This window comes from Neofelis nebulosa, chromosome 13, assembly GCF_028018385.1.
Source record: "Neofelis nebulosa isolate mNeoNeb1 chromosome 13, mNeoNeb1.pri, whole genome shotgun sequence".
NCBI classification, from domain to species: Eukaryota; Metazoa; Chordata; class Mammalia; order Carnivora; family Felidae; genus Neofelis; species Neofelis nebulosa.
Window position 1 is genome coordinate 14,645,155 of NC_080794.1, and position 17,133 is coordinate 14,662,287.

At 40.3% G+C, this 17,133-nt stretch overlaps 1 protein-coding gene across 5 annotated transcripts in view; it reads left to right on the forward strand.

Annotated features, from left to right (window-relative positions):
* The window catches only part of PRKG1 (protein kinase cGMP-dependent 1), a 1,269,228-nt gene that overhangs the window by 1,240,025 nt on the left and 12,070 nt on the right, over positions 1-17,133 (forward strand). For all 5 annotated transcript variants that reach the window (XM_058698343.1, XM_058698342.1, XM_058698344.1 and 2 more), the window contains 2 exons: positions 13,146-13,287; positions 14,747-14,910. In XM_058698343.1, the coding sequence (XP_058554326.1) occupies positions 13,146-13,287; positions 14,747-14,910 (306 nt within the window). The remainder of the gene's footprint in view (positions 1-13,145; positions 13,288-14,746; positions 14,911-17,133) is intronic.

Genomic DNA, 17,133 nt, shown 5'->3' on the forward strand with positions numbered 1-17,133 from the left:
TAGAAGATCACTACCAATCCTAAATGATTACTTAAAAAAAAAGACCAAAACTTTCTTTCCTGTGAATGAGCTTTTAATCATTCCCTATGAATGATCAAACATTCAAAAGTCATTCTTGTTCCTTTGAACGTTCACTTGTCACATCTTTTTTCACATTTCTTCCCGTCTCACTCATGTTCTCCTTCACTGGGTAACATAAGCCATGCTATTTTTGACCATTTCTTTGTAGATATTCCGGAATAGAACCAATGGGTCTTTAATAAGCTATCTGATTTTAAAGTCTCATTCCTAATTGTGTTCATATGGTAACTTCCTGTATTTGGAAACATTGCCCTTTCAACTCTTATCCTCATTGCCTTCCTTGTGTATGTCTAGTGGATTTCTTTTTACCTTGTCAGTGTCTTATTACATTGATGATATCTTTCTTAAGATAAACAAGCATATAAGGGATCGTATCGTATTGGCATAAGGGGATGTGATAAACATCTGCACTAAGCTATTATATCCTAGTGATTACATTATTTTAGTAATGTTTGAGTACAGAACATATGCCGGGCATTGTGATAGAAGCTGGGGATACGATGAGAAAACAGATGTAGTCCCCCTTCTCATAATTTGTAGGCTGTTGCACAAAGTTAACATTCTGATTTATGAGTTAATGTCTAATTCATCCTAATGTGGTTCTACCTGACCTTTCAACCCGCTAATTTATTGGAAATATCTTCCCTGATTTGCTGTAATTAGAATAGAAGATGTACAGGTGGAAGTAAACATGAAAGCAATAATGAGCCATGTAGGGAAAGGAACTATTTTAAGCTTCTATTAACTTGAACCAGGCAAGAAAAACACAAGTCAGTCTCAAGTCCACTAATGGGGCATGAGACACGCATAGGAATCAAATTTCAATATATATTTTGAAAGAAAATATTTCATGTTTTCTCCCTCTTTCACTTGATTTGCATTTTGTTGGCTCATACATGCCAGCCCGGGCTTCTGAGTAAGATGTATTTTGATGTATCAGGCCAACTCAAGTTGCTGGTAAGCAGTTTACCTTTGGAGGAGTGAATAGAGGGAAAGTATCAGTGGTTGGTCCTTTCTCTACTTCCATCAGCATGCTTTTTTAATTGTTTCAAGTTTGCTTATTTATTTTGAGAGAGGGAGAGAATCCCAAGCAGGCTGCAGACTGTCAGTGTGCAGCCTGACGTGGGGCTCTGTCCCACAGACCCATGAGATCATGACCTAAGCCAAAATCAAGAGTTGGATGCTCAGCCGATTGAGTCAGCCAGGCACCCCCAGGATGCTTTTGTTTTTTTAATTTTTTTAACGTTTACTTTGAAGAGAGAGGGAGACAGGATCTGAAGCAGGCTCCAGGTTCTGAGCTGTTAGCACAGAGCCTGATGTCAGGGGCTCGAACCCATGAACTGTGAGATCATGACCTGAGCCGAAGTCAGGTGCTTAGCCGACTGAGCCACCAGATGCCCCCAGGATGCTTTTTCATTGGTTCAGTTTCCTTCCCTTTTTATCATCCTTGGGATGCACAGTTGGTGAATTCCCCACAATGTGCTTAATACTACACGAAGCTATATAAAGAGGCATGACCTGGAGAAGTAAGAGCTACCTGCTTCTTCCTAAAGATGCAGAAGGGCTGAAGCCTCAACATTAAAAGCAGTATAACTATTATATACAAAATCACTTCAGAATCATTGTTGTTTGTCTACCAGTGATTCAGCTCCAATTAATATTGCCACTACCTTTCTCACTATTTGTTTAAATTGAGGCTGAAAGTCCTAAAGGTTAATTGTTAGAAAGAACGACAACAAAAAAATGACAAGAGAAAAAGGAAAATAATTAGGCTATTAGTCACAGCGTACATGAAAATATCCGTAGTCAAAACAAATCCTATTGTTCAATTCATTCAGTTTTCATTTTCTGTCCCAGGAAAACAGCAGCAGGGAGAAGGTATTCTGAAAGCATAAAGGAAAGTATTTGAGTTAAGAAAGGCTTGTGTGACTATTCTTTACTAACAAGGTAATACCTCTAAGCCTCAGGGATTTAGTATAGGAAGTCTCTAACAGCAACAGACCTCCCCCTACTCTCACCCAGTAAGTGACATGACCACTTCCTGCCTCTTTTTTTTTTTTTCATCAGCATAGTAGAGGAACCCAGAGCAGTTTTTCATTTGTTTTCAAAAACCTAAGAATGAAAATAATCCCATTAAAAAATAAAATGATACCATATATAAAACGGGACTGGTTGACTATCAAATATTTATCTTTTATCTTTTATCTTTTTACTTAGCACAGAAATCTTAATTGTTCCAGTTATTTCTCTGGTTTTATTCTCTATTAGCTATCATGCTTTATCTTCTAGTTTGTGACTTTCTGTTTTCCACAAATTCTGTTCCATTCTTTGGAATATGTTGGTACACAGTAAGTGTTATAAAGAAGGTAAATATAAAGAATTAGCAATCTGTACTACCTTCTTAAAAGTGTAAGTGGTTAATATGACATTAGTATTTATATAGATGTTATATTATGTATTAATATTGGTATTTAATATATAATAATATAATGAAATTTAACATTTCAAGTGTTAATTTTGAAATACATGTAAATAGTTCCAACCCAATATCTTAATTCTTTCAGACACTAGAATTTTCAAATCATGCACATTTCCCTTCTAGTCATGTGTCTTCGCAGATGTGTTTTGTAAGCCCGAGAATAACTTAAATAGCCAGTCTCTTTGATTCTAACTATATTGTGGAGGGTAATTATTTAAATTCCATCTGAGATGACATAACGGAGAGTGGAAATCAAAAGCATTTCCAGGGGTCAGGAAGATAGCTGAATCAGGGGAATCCTGAACTCAACTCGTCACAGGAACACACCAAGATAACAGCTGCATTTGTACAGCTAACTCCGAAAACAACCTGAGGACGGTTGGAAGAAGCCTTCCCCAATAATCATGGAGTGGAACCCCACATTGGAAAGGGCTGGAAGCACAGAGACACAGGTGGGAACCAAATCTCCTGTGATGGGGAAGGAAACCCCAAGCGTGGAGAGGCAGGAAGAGACCCCACTGGGAAAATGATGATCCATAGGTACCATTCGGCATTGAAAAGCAGTGGGGCTGGGGCGCCTGGGTGGCGCAGTCGGTTAAGCGTCCGACTTCAGCCAGGTCACGATCTCACGGTCCGTGAGTTTGAGCCCCGCGTCAGGCTCTGGGCTGATGGCTCGGAGCCTGGAGCCTGTTTCCGATTCTGTGTCTCCCTCTCTCTCTGCCCCTCCCCCATTCATGCTCTGTCTCTCTCTGTCTCAAAAATAAAAAAATAAAAAATAAAAAAAGTTGAAAAAAAAAAAAAAAAAAAAAAAAAAAGAAAAGCAGTGGGGCTTAACCTGGCCAAGTGTTTAAAATCAGCTGGGCTTAGGTCCAGGTACTTTAATTCCAGAAGAGCCTGAGGGCAACAGAAAATGGAGTCCCCACCCTTAAAGAATGAGCATAATAAATAAGCTGCCGAGACAGCACAGAAAGAGGGATTTGAAAAGTGTAGGGAAGGACATTTATGTACAGAGTGTGCACTGGAGAAGAAGGGATCTTCGGGAGACTTCTCCCCGGAAAAATGTGCTGGCAGGCCCTGGTTCTCGTCCCTTTCCAGCCTGGCGAGCCAGACACTTGTGGGAGCCAGTGCTAAGCTCTGCACCGATCTTGCCAGCACGGGAAGGCCCCAGTCCCCCATTCCCTTACAGACCCATCCCATTCAACCTGCTCACCTCAGCCGGAATCCATCCAGAAGGACTCGTGTCCTGGGAGAGAGAAGATAATCACACACACCAGCACACCACAGTTCCAATGGCCCAGCCTTTGAGCCACCAGCACAGGGGAAAAGCCCTGCCCTGTGGTGCACCCACAGCTGTGGGAGAATGACTAAGTGTGGACAGTTTGCCTGACTACTGACCCTGCCCACCTACAAGCCTGTGGCAGTCACATACAGGCCACTGAACACAGGGACTGAACCTTGCCCCGTGTAAGCACAGAGGGCACAACACGTCATTGCAGATGACTGGACTGAAGGCAGATACGGTTCAGCCACAACAGTAGGGTGCACACAGCCCACACGGGAGCCACCCCTGAGGCAGCTGCTCCAGGTGACCAGGGAGGCATTGTGCTCCAGGGTACCATGGGAACCCTTCTACACAAGGCCACTAGTGTCATGACCAGGAAGCATCGCTGACCTGACACATAGAAACAAACATGGAGAATCAGACAAAATGAGGAAACAGAGAAGTATGTTGCAAATGAAACAGATAAGCAACATGCCTGATAGAAAATACAGAGTAATGGTCCTAAAGATACTCATTGGACTTGGGAAAGACTGGAGGACTCAGTGGAAACCTCAACAAAGAGGAGGAAAATACAAAAAGGAAGAACTCAATGGCTGAAATGAAAAATACACTAGAAAAAATAAACAGATTAGACGAGGCAGAAGGACAGATCAGGGACCTGGAGGAGAGAGTAACAGAAGGCAACCAGCTGAACAGCAAAAAGAAAAAAGAATAATACAAAATGAGAATAGGTTAAGAGAAGTCAGCAACACCATCGAGTGTAATCACATTCGCATTATAAGGATCTCCTAAGGAGGAGAGAGAAAAGGGGCACAAAATTTATTTGATGAAATAACAGCTGAAACTGTCCTTGTCTAGGGAAGGAAACAGATACCCAGATCCAGAAAATAAAGAAACCCCGCGACAAGATTAACCCAAGGAGGTCCACATAATAATTAAGACACATAATAATTAAAATGGCAAACAGTAGTGATAAAGAGTTTTTAAAGCAGCAGGAGAAAAGAAAACAGTTACATACAAGGGAAACCCTGTAAGACTCTTAGCAGATTTTATAGCAGAAACTTTGTAGGCCAGAGGGAGTGGCATGATATATTCAAAGGGATGAAAAGGAACAAACCTGAAGCCAAGAATATTCTGCCCATGAAGGCTATTATTCAGAACAGAAGGAGAGGTAAAGAGTTTCCCAAACAAAAGATAAAGGAGTTCATTACCACTAAACTGGTCTTGTAAGAAACTTTAAAGTGTCTTTTACAATTTCTTGAAGTGGAAAGTAAAGGCAATAGCTAAAAGTAAGAAAAATTATGAAAGGATAATTTCACAGGTAAAAACAAACATATAGTAAAGGTAGTAGATCAATCACTTATAAAGCCAGTATGGACGTTAAAACAAATAGTGAAGTCAATTATATCTACAAAAACAAGTCAGTGGGGTGTCTGGGTGGCTCAGTCAGTTGAGCATCTGACTTCAGCTCAGGTCATGATCTCGTGGATCGTGAGTTCGAGTCCCACATCAGGCTCTGTGCTGACAGCTTAGAGCCTGAAGCCTGCTTCAGTTTCTGTGTCTCCCCCTCTCTCTGCCTCTGTCTCAAAAATAAATAAACATTTTAAAAAAAAATTTTTTTAAACCAGTCAAGGGATACACACAAAATAAAAAGATGGAAAATATGGCCTCAGGTACATAAAACATGGAAAGGGGAATAAAAACTTAGTGCTTTTAAAATCTGTTCAAACTTAAGAGACCATTAACTTAACATAGCCTGCTATACACTTAAGATGTTACATATGAACCTAGTGGTAACCACAAATCAAAAACCTTTAATAGGTACACAAAAAAACAGAGACAGAGGAATCCAAGCTTAACACTAATGAAAGCCCTCAAGGACAAGGTAAGACAGCAAGAGAAGAAAAAAGGAACAGAGAAGAACTACAAAAACAACCAGAAAAACAACAGATAGCAATAAGTATATACCTATCAATAATTACTTTAAATGTAAATGGACTAAATGTCCCAATCAAATGACACAGGATGATGGGATGGATTAAAAAACAAGACCCATCTATATGCTGCCTCCAAGAGACTCACCTGACTAAAAGACACATACAAGCTGAAAGTGAAGGGATGGAAAAACATTTACCATGCAAATAGAAGTGGAAAAAAAAGCCAGGCCACCAATATTCATAGCAGAAAAAAATAGACTTTAAAACACAGACTGTGGCAAGAGACAAAGAAGGGCCCCTCCTCAAGATAAAGGGGTGATAAATTGATAATGACCAATCCAACAAGAGTATATAACAATTATAAATATCTGTGCACCCAACATAAAAGCACCTAAATACAAAAAATAATTTTTAACAGGCATATAGGGAGAAATTGACAGCAATATAATAATTGTAGGGGACATTAACACCCTGCTTATATCGATGGAGAAGTCATCCAGAAAGAAAATCAACAAGGAAACCATGGCTTTGAATGACCTATTAGACCAGACAGACCTAGCAGATTCATACAGAACATTCCACTCAGAAACAGTAAACACATTCTTTTCAAATGCACATGGAACATTGTGCGGGATAAATCACATTAGGCCACAAAACAGGTCTCAATAAATTCAGAGAGATTGAAATATCAAGCATAATTTATGACCACAGTGATATGAAACTGAAAATCAATTGCAAGAAAAAATCTGGAAAGAACAGAAATATATGGAGGCTAAACAATATGCTAATAAACAATGTATTGTTCAACCAAGAAACCAAGAGAAACATCATAAATACATGGAGACATGAAAATGAAAACGCAGTAGTCCAAAATGTTTGGGAGACAGCAAGTGTACTTTTAAGAGGGAAGTTTATAGCAATACAGGTGTACCTTGAGAAATAAAATAATATCAAACAGTCTAAACTTACAGCTAAGGAGCTGAAGAAGAACAAACAAAGCCCAAACCCAATAGAAGGAATGAAATAATAAAGATTAGGGCAGAAATAAATAGAAACTAAAAAAATAGAACAGATTCATGAAACCAGGGGCTGTTTCTTTGAAAAGATAAAACTGAAAAACCTTTAGCTACACTGATCAAGAAAAAAAGAAGGCACAAAATAGAGGAGAAATAACAACAAACACCATAAAATGCAAAGGATTGTAAGAAAATATTATGAAAAATTATAAGCCAACAATTTGGATGACATAGAATAAATGCTTAGAAATATATAATCTTCCTAAGCTAAATGAGGAAGAGATAGAAAATTTGAACAGACCAGTTGCTAGCAATGAAATTGAATCACTAATCAAAAAACCTTCCAACAATCTGAATTCCAAGACAGGATGGCTTCACAGGTGAATTCTATCAAACATTCAACAAAGAGTTAGTACCTATTCTTCTCCAACTATTCCAAAAATAGGAGAGGAAGGAAAACATCTAAACTCATTCTACAAGACCAACGTTACCCTGATTTTAAGACCAGTATTAAAACCAAAGATACTACAGAAAACAACGATAGGCCGATATCTCTGATGAACATAGATGCAAAAACCCTCAACAAAATATTAGCAAACTGCATTCAACAATACCTTAAAAAATGATTTACCACGATTAAGTGGGATTTAGTCAAGAGATGCAAGTGTGGTTCAATACTGGCAAATCATCAATGTGATATATCACATTAACAAGAGAAAGGATGGAAAACAAATAATCATCTCAATAGATGCAGAAAAGCATTTCACAAAATACAGTATCCATTCATGATAAAAACTTACGGAGTGAGTCTAGAGGAAACATAGCTCAACATAATAAAGGTCATATATGAAAAACCCACAGGTAATGCCATACTCAATGGGAAAAAAACTAAGAGCTTTTCCTTGAAGATCAAGAACAAGACAAAGATGTCCACTCTCACCACTTTTATTCACACAGTGCTGGAAGTCCTAGTCTCAGATATCCAGACAACAAAAAGGAATAAAAGCCATACAGGATTGGTTAGGAAAAAGTAAAACTTTCACTAATTGCAGATGACATGATACCATATATAGAAAACTCTAAAGAATCCATCAAAAGAAACTACTAGAGCTGATAAATGAATTCAGTAATATTTCAGGATACAAAATTAATATACCAAAATCTGTTGCATTTCTATACCTAATAAAAAACTAAGAGAGAAATCAAGGAATCAATCCCATTTGTAACCACACCAAAAAAGAATAAAATACCTAGGAAAAAACTTAAGATGATACAAACAAATAAAAAGACAGTTCAAGTTTGTGGATTGGAAGAGTATTGTTAAAATGTCCATACTACCCAAAGCAGGCTATAGATTCATTGCAATCTCTATTAAAATACCAATAGCATTTTTTCACAGAACTCTAATAATCCTAAAATTTGTATGGAACCACAAAAAGACCCCAAATAGCCACAGCAACCCTAAGAAAGAAGAACAAAGCTGGAGGTATCACAATTCCAGATTTCAAGATATACTACAAAGTTGTAGGCATCAAAACAGTATGGTACTGGCATAAAAACAGAATAGAGGGCCCAGAAATAAACTGACACTTACATGGTTAATTAAAAGCAAGAATATACAGCAGGGAAAAGACAATCTCTTTGAAAAATGGTTTTGGGAAAACTGGACAGCTACATGCAAAAGAATGAAACTATACCAACTTTCCAAAATAGATTGAAAACCTAAATGTGAGACCTGAAACTATAAAACTCCCAAAAGAAAACATAGGCAGTATTCTGACATTGGCCTTAGTGACATTTTTCTAGATACATCTCCAGAGACAAGGGAAACAAAAGCAAAAATAAACTATTGGGACTACATCAAAATAAAAAGCTTCTGCGCAGCAAAGGTAGCCATAAACAAAATGAGAAAGCAACCTAGTGAATGGGAGAAGATATTTGCAAATGATATATTCAATAAAGGGTTAATATCCCAAAATACATGAAGAACTCCTATAACCCAACACAAAAAAAACAATCAAATTTTTAAAATGAGCAGAGGACCTGAATATTCATTTTTCCAAAGAAGACATACAGTGGCCAACAGATACATGAAAAGATTCTCAACATCACCCATCATCAGGGAAATGAAAATCAAAACCACCAGGAGATATCACCTCACACCTGTCAGAATGCCTGAAATTAAAAAGACGAGAAATAGCAAGTGTTGGGAGAGGATGTGGTGAAAAAGGAACCCTCATGCACTGTTGGTGGGAATGAACACTGATGCAGCCAGTGCTGAAAGAGTATGAGAGTTCCTCAAAAAATTAGGGGCGCCTGGGTGGCTCAGTCGGTTAAGCGGCCGACTTCGTCTCAGGTCACGATCTCGCGGTCCGTGAGTTCGAGCCCCGCGTCGGGCTCTGTGCTGACAGCTCGGAGCCTGGAGCCTGTTTCAGATTCTGTGTCTCCCTCTCTCTCTGCCCCTCCCCTGTTCACGCTCTGTCTCTCTCTGTCTCAAAAATAAATAAACGTTAAAAAAAAAAATTTTTTTTTTTTTAAATTAAAAACAGAACTACCCTATGATCCAGTGTTCCAGTCCCTGGGTATTTACCCCCCAAAATGCAAAAGCTCTAATGTGAAAGGATACTTTGACTCCTGTGTTTATTGCAGCATTATTTACAAAGCCAAATTATGGAAGCAGCCCAAGTGTTCATCAGTAGATGAATGGATAAAGAAGATGTGCTGTACGTATATCCAATGGAATATTACTCAGCCATAGAAAAAGAACGAGACCTTGCTATTTGCCACCACGTGGATGGAGCTAGAGAGTATTACAGGGAGTGAAATAAGCCAGAGAGAGAAAGACAAATCCTATATGATTTCACTGAAATGTGGAATCTTGCAAACAAAACAACAAAACAGATTATTCAAAATATAGAGAAGAAAATGGGGATTTCCAGAGGGGAGGTTAGCGGAGAGATGGGTAAACTAGACAAAGGGCGTTAAGAAATACAAACTTGCAGTTATAAAAGGAATCAATCACAGAGATGAAAAGCACAGCACTTGGAACACAGTCCACAATACGATGCTGTTTGGCGCGACCAGTGGTTACGACACTTAACCATGGTGAGCACTGAATAACGTAAAGAATTAATCATTACGTTGTACGCCTGAAACTAATACAATAGTTACACTCACTCATGATTCGCGTTACTAGTCAAGGGAAAAAGGGAACTTACCTCCGATGAGAGATGCTTTGTCTTGGTTGCATGTGGTCATTTCAGGACCTGGTTTATGACAAGTGCATTAAACACGGATTAAAGTTGAGTCTATCCATAAGTATACATAACCCTCTGATGCTCTCAATCAGATTGTTATCTACTGCCATCTAGCTAAAATAAAACAACAGCCCATTCCTAGAGAAAGTATACGGGCCTTTTCCATGCTTGTTTTAATTGAAATGACACACATGTCAAGGCATAATTTATTATTTTGAAGAGCTATTTAGGGCAGTGATTTATTTCTTCAAGCAACTTTCTGTTGAGAAAACAAGCTTTCATTTTTGTTTTAGATCAAATTTGTGTTGTCATTTTCAATTCTAATGGCAATTTTTCATTTTGAGTCACCCTGATACTGTGCTTTGTGACTGCTTTCCAGCAGTGTATTTCAAAATCCACAAATTACCCACATCAAACGTTTAGCGATGAAGCTGTGTTTCTGGTAAATACTTTGTATGCATACATTATGTTGAGTTATCAGCTAACATGGAAACAGATTTAAGATCATGTTTTCATTTAATTTTGAAAACCAGTTACGAATATGCTTATATATGAGGGAGACTCAAAATAGAGTTTTAAAGGAACGGAAACCAGCTTTGCAGAGCCCTCCAAGTTCCAAAATGGCTCAGAATCAGAGAAACCTTGACATGAATAAACAGAGCTGTCGAGAACTCAAGACCCAAAGGTGTAGGTTGGTGGTCAGTTCACTTTATGATGAAAATTGGCAGGCAGTAAGAGAGTCATTTTTGCCTGTGCATTTGTGAGAAGCCTAGACAAAATGAAAAGAACGGAGATTAACATAAGACCCTTCAGAGCTGACTCATGGCAGTTAGCCTTGGCAGTGAGAGGCAGCAAATACTTACGTAACAGTGTTAATTAGGTATTACGGACCCCTCATTCCCATCTCCAGAAGACTTCCGACCTGTCTGTATCATTCAGCTTTCCTAGATTAAGACACAGCAGCTAAAGAAGACTGTTGCAGTTCTCAGTTAGAATGGCTAATATTTATCAGGTACCCAGTTGTGTGTCAGGCACTAACTCTAAATATACGCCTCAGTTATTTGTATCCTTTCCACTACTCAATGAGTAGTTTCTATTGCAAGCCCCATTTTGCTCAAGAGAACATGGAGACCGAGGGAGATAGAGTTAGTTGCTCAAAAGTAAGCAAATGAAACCAAAATTCGAGCCCAGGATTCTTGCTTCCGAGTCCATATTCCTAACTTATAGCTCTCTCTGACGAATGGGAATCTGTATTAGGATTTTTTTTAATCTTCCTGCTAATGGCCGACTTATTCAGAATATGAACATGAATACCTTTCGGCCGAGATTTCGTGAGCAGTTCATCTCTCATGTAAGTGTTCACTTTCCTTACAACATTTACAGTGTATCTGTCCATTTGGTTCCATTGACGAGTGAATATTAAGGAAAACAGATACATTGCTCAGAATCACAACTACAGAAATAATTTCTTCTTCCAACAGCAACCAAGAATTTGTAGGCTTTCAAAACAGCCCACCTGAATCACAGCTAGACAGTCCCATTACGAGGAAGTAATCAATTTTCGTATTAAAACAACGCATGCAATGTGAAATATGACAAAGCTCTATTCCCAGTACTGCCTTGTTTTGGCTCAGCCATGGCTTTGCAAAGCTGTCCAGTGAGGAAGGACTGGGGTCATATATGGCACTCAGTACCGTTAATTAGCAAGCACACAGTTGTATCTGCACACGATGCTTACTACTTACTAAAAACAACCTCTCCAGTGAAAGAAATCTGTTGCTCTTGATGGACAAGCATACTTATTTCAGGGCAAAGAAAAACGACCTGCCAGGCACTACCCCAACCACCTTGTCAAGATGCGGAATTACATAGTGTTTGCCCTGCAAAGGTAGTTCCAAGTCCAAAGACAATTGCAACATACAACCTGTTTTTTCCCAATATAGATGCACTTCTTCTCAAAGAAACTTTTTCTTGACCTTATAAATTCACAATTCAGACTTTGTTAAAGAGAGACACTAGCATCTTTGTAATTATATTTAAGATTCTAGGGGCGCCTGGGTGGCTCAGTCGGTTAAGCGTGTGACTTCGGCTCAGGTCATCATCTCATGGCTCATGGGTTCGAGCCCCGCGTCGGGCTCTGTGCTGACAGGTCAGAGGCCTGAAGTCTGATTCAGATTCTGTCTCCATCTCTCTGCCCCTCCCCTGCTTCCTCTCTTTCTCAAATATAAAAATTTTTTTTTTTTAATTAAAGAATTTCTTGGAAGAAAAAAACAGCTAAAGTATAAAGTTTCTGCTGTGGAACCAAGGAGCTAACCTTAGATGCCAATGTTTTTTTCTTCCCTTTATTGTTATTTCATTAAATAAAGAGAGTGAGGACAGAGAGTGTGAGCGTTCTTTGCCAAACGTAAGAATCAAGTTTACTAATCTATATTCCCTTCCGAGTGCCTTTTTCCTTCTAATTATCTCTTTGCCCCATCTTTTCTAGTAAGAAGGCAGTAGTGTGGGACATAGGTGTTATTTCTCTTGCTGGCAAAATTTTGGAAAGCAGAATATTTAGCTTGTGATATATGACTGCAACACAGCATCACAGCTCATTTCCAAAATGGCTCTCTGGAAGCATTAACCTTTTTATTCATGCTCTTATGAACCGTATCTGTATTATTTAGGAAGATTCAAAACCAAGCCCTCTAAAAATAAGTATGACTGAACCGATAAACTTCTGCTTTACCAAACCCAGCCCTTGATAGACAGCTCTAAAATAGGATTCGTCTCCTCCCTGTCCACTGCTGTGTCTCGTTAGAGGATAGGGGGGTGCTGGGAAGCTTATAGAAGGAGGTATGAAGCTGAGCTCCGCCTCGGTGCTTACGGGAGGGTAGAGTTAACTATCTCATTTGTCAGGGCAAAGCATTCCTGGATGTGGTCTTCAAGGGCTTTTGAAAACCCAGGGCAGCACCCATCACATGGCCTTTGGCTAGAGGACATTGGCCTCCGGGGTCAAAGTTTGGCACAGGAATATAATGAAATGAGGACAAAATAAATAAAACCCTATCAGAGAAACGAACATCTTGTACACTTTCATTTTCTGTGTCTCAGAGGTTCGTTTGAAGATTCTACGACCAGATTCTACACCGCGTGTGTGGTGGAAGCCTTCGCCTATCTGCATTCCAAAGGAATCATTTACAGGGACCTCAAGCCAGAAAATCTCATCCTGGATCACCGAGGCTACACCAAACTGGTCAGTGCCCTTTACGCACGGTTTCTGCCCCGCGGGTTTAAAACATCTGTTCATAAAGCTGTGTTCATTTCCTAACATTAAAACCTCCCTTTTCCTTTGTAAACGCTATAACTTTTCTTAAGAGCCTATCTTTGCATTACTGCTTTCAACTCCTCTTTAAAATGAAGCAAAAGGTGTAAGAAATTAAATTGGCTAGGTCTTAATTAATACTGTCTTGGCAGGATGTGTTTAAATGGACTCGGACCTGTGGACACGTGTTCATAGACCTCTAGAAGAGCTTTGTAGACCTTTCTCTTGTCCACTTTCTGCCATTCACAGGGAATGACTACTTACATCATAGAAAACCATGAATCCTTTTAACATTTTAGATTTAAGTACAATCTGAACAGGAAAAAAATGGCTTGCTAGGCAATGTTATTTAGGCCATTTGAATTATAGTGATAGTAATGATCACAATAATAAAATCTGTCAAGCGCTCTAAAGATTTACTGTAGGAGGGAAGTTCTGTTATAAAACGTACAATTTTTGTGGACATTGAATCTGTCAGTGCCTGACTCTATTTTTTAAACTTTGGGACTTTTTATTCAGCATATGGTTTTCACGGAAATCAAATCAATGGCTGTTCATCGTTTTAGAGAAAAAGGTTTTCTGCATTCGAGGCTCCTCCGTCCAGAAACATTTCTTTTTTTTTTTTTTTTTTTTTTTAATTTTTTTTTTCAACGTTTTGTATTTATTTTTGGGACAGAGAGAGACAGACAGAGCGTGAACAGGGGAGGGGCAGAGAGAGGGAGACACAGAATCGGAAACAGGCTCCAGGCTCCGAGCCATCAGCCCAGAGCCCGACGCAGGGCTCGAACTCACGGACCGCGAGATCGTGACGTGGCTGAAGTCAGACGCTTAACCGACTGCGCCACCCAGGCGCCCCCCGTCCAGAAACATTTCTAGAAAAACGAAGGACACATTTGCATTGTATCTCTGTTTATGTGTACTCGGGGCAGGGATGCATTTTGTTACTAGGTTCCTTGAGCAGTCCAGTGGCTTCTCATTGCTAAATGAATTGTCGGCTTCCTAAATCCAGCAGAAATCATGCATATTCTGGAAAATGTGTCAAGTAGGTCCACCTAGACTTCTAAAAATTTTAAGTAAAGGGGTTATGGCCCGACCTCCATGGTCAGGAAAGGAGGAAAAAAAGGAAGCTGTTTCTGGAAAGAAAGGTTTACCTGTATTTTTAATGATGTGAGTTTCAGCCTATACTCAGGTTTTAACTTTTCCTATTGACACTGACTTTGCTCAGGGAGGCTTTGTTTGAAACACCGATGACTCCTTTGGGAATATAGGACTGTAGTGATATGCATCTGTTTTTGTTATTATTCCGTGCACTTCAGCTGAGTACCTTACTGCTTTTAAGCTTGAAAATAAGTAAGTGCCTTGAAATAACTTGTTTTTCTCTCTTTGTAAGGTTGATTTTGGCTTTGCAAAGAAAATAGGATTTGGAAAGAAAACATGGACTTTTTGTGGGACTCCAGAGTACGTGGCTCCAGAGATCATCCTGAACAAAGGCCATGACATTTCAGCCGACTACTGGTCACTGGGAATCCTAATGTATGAACTTCTGACTGGCAGGTATGGACATTGGCAGAGAATTGCTGATAAAAATAGATCGGCCAACAGCTGCACGCTCCTGCCTTTGTCACTCTGATTAGACCATCTTAAAGCACATTTCACCATATCTTGGTCCAGCACTTCAAGTAATTATGCAAGTGCCCAGGGATTCATAAAACAAACTCTAAAATGGGTTGGATGAGGGCAGGGAACTCAAAGTCAACGTTTGCCCTTATCATTACGAATTCCTTGTACATATGTGAGGATGTGGAAAAACCTAGTGTCTTTCTGTGAGATCTTTGAGCCTAGTTGCTTAGCCAGCAATGAAGCAAGGGAGGTAATAGTGGTGTAAAAATATCTAGGGTCAACTGTTTATAGAGGTAAGAGGACAGGTTGACGAGTATTATACCTAAATGAAACGGGAATAGTTTGCAGGTCTTCTGTGTAATGCTTTTATAGCCATCAGCAAGGAAAAAAAGATCCCCAACAAAAAGAGAAACAAACACCCCACCATGCCGTGCATGGGGGACAATGAGTAGTAGGGTCAGTGTAAACCAGAGTTCAGAAGAAGGCTGGGTAGAGGTCTCAGACATACAGAGCAAGGAAAGGACATCCCATGGCTTCACTAGAAGGGCAATAGGGGGCAAAGACATGGAGAAGTTGTGTGTAGAAAAACTTACTGGGAACCTGAGGGCTGCCTGACTGGCTTTAGCACGAGAGAGAGAGGCCACATAGATGACAAGGGATACAGAGAGAGTTGGGGAAACAGGAACAGAGGGGACCCCCACCCCTAACACCACGAGCTGGAGTGGGGAGGAACATACAGAAAAACGGTGAGCGGGTGCATCTGCCCCGGGCACAGAACCTTAAGTCATGGCTTAAAAGGGCAACTTCAAATAACAGAACCAGCCCTGGAACCCTGCCAAGTGGTGGGGACTCCCTGTAGTCCTCAGGAGCTGGCAGGTACCTCTACTTATGTTTCCCCTCCACCTTGATAGTACAGAGGGGAGCAGAGCCCAGGCACCATAGCTGACTGTCCACCACAGGGAGCCCCAGCCCCCTGACCCCAGATGTCCCAGCAGTGTGGACACCCTTGGTCAGTGCTCATTATGACTCCAGCCATCTCACCAAGGTAAGACAGGCACAGAATACTCTAGACGTGCCCTACTTTGGCTCTCCATGACTTGCCAAGACAACTCAGTGTCAAGTGCCCTGGGACCCCTGGCCCATGCCCACCTCGACTCTAGCTGTCCTGCCAGGGGGCCCTCTGCGTGGAGGGTCCCATGACCCCTGGCTTCTACCCACTTCAGCTGTCCTGCCAGTGGGGCCTTAGCACAGACGGCCCCAGAACCGCCCCAACAGGGCGGCCCAGGATCCAGAGCCCGCCAAAGTCAGCAGGCAAACACGGTCTACACAGGGATGACCATACGGAAGGTCATTCCCTCGAGTTTAGGAGAAGCAGCTGTTCTGTAATTCGTCGAAACAAAGTCGATCGAGATGAGGAGAGAGGGGAATATGGTCCATATAAAAGAACACAAAACTTCAGAAAAGGTAAATGGAGATAAGTATGGGTGAACTCTGTGAGAACTTTAACAAATAGAAAACACCAAGAAAAGAACCAGAGTTGAAGAATACAGTAACTGAAATGTAAAATACACTAAAGGGAGTAAATAGTGGATTAGAAGAGAGAAGAATGGCTCAGTGATCTAGAAGACAGGGCAAATGGAAAGCACCCCAGCTGAAAAGCAAAAAAAAAAAAAAAAAAAAAAAGGAATTAAAAAAAATTGAAGCTAGGGGCGCCTGGGTGGCGCAGTCGGTTAAGCGTCCGACTTCAGCCAGGTCACGATCTCGCGGTCCGTGAGTTCGAGCCCCGCGTCAGGCTCTGGGCTGATGGCTCGGAGCCTGGAGCCTGTTTCCGATTCTGTGTCTCCCTCTCTCTCTGCCCCTCCCCCGTTCATGCTCTGTCTCTCTCTGTCCCAAAAATAAAAATAAAAAACGTTGAAAAAAAAAAAAAATTTAAAAAAAAATTGAAGCTAAGGAATCTCTTGGACAACATCAAACAATAATTCCCATTATCTGGGAGACAGATGTCCCAGAGACAGAAAAGAGCAGACAACATGTTTGAAGAAATAATAACTCAAAACTTCCCTACCCTAGGAAAGCAAGTAGACATCCACTTTCAGGAAGCCCTAAGAATTCCAAACAAGATGAACCCATGGCACATATTTATAAATGTCAAAGATT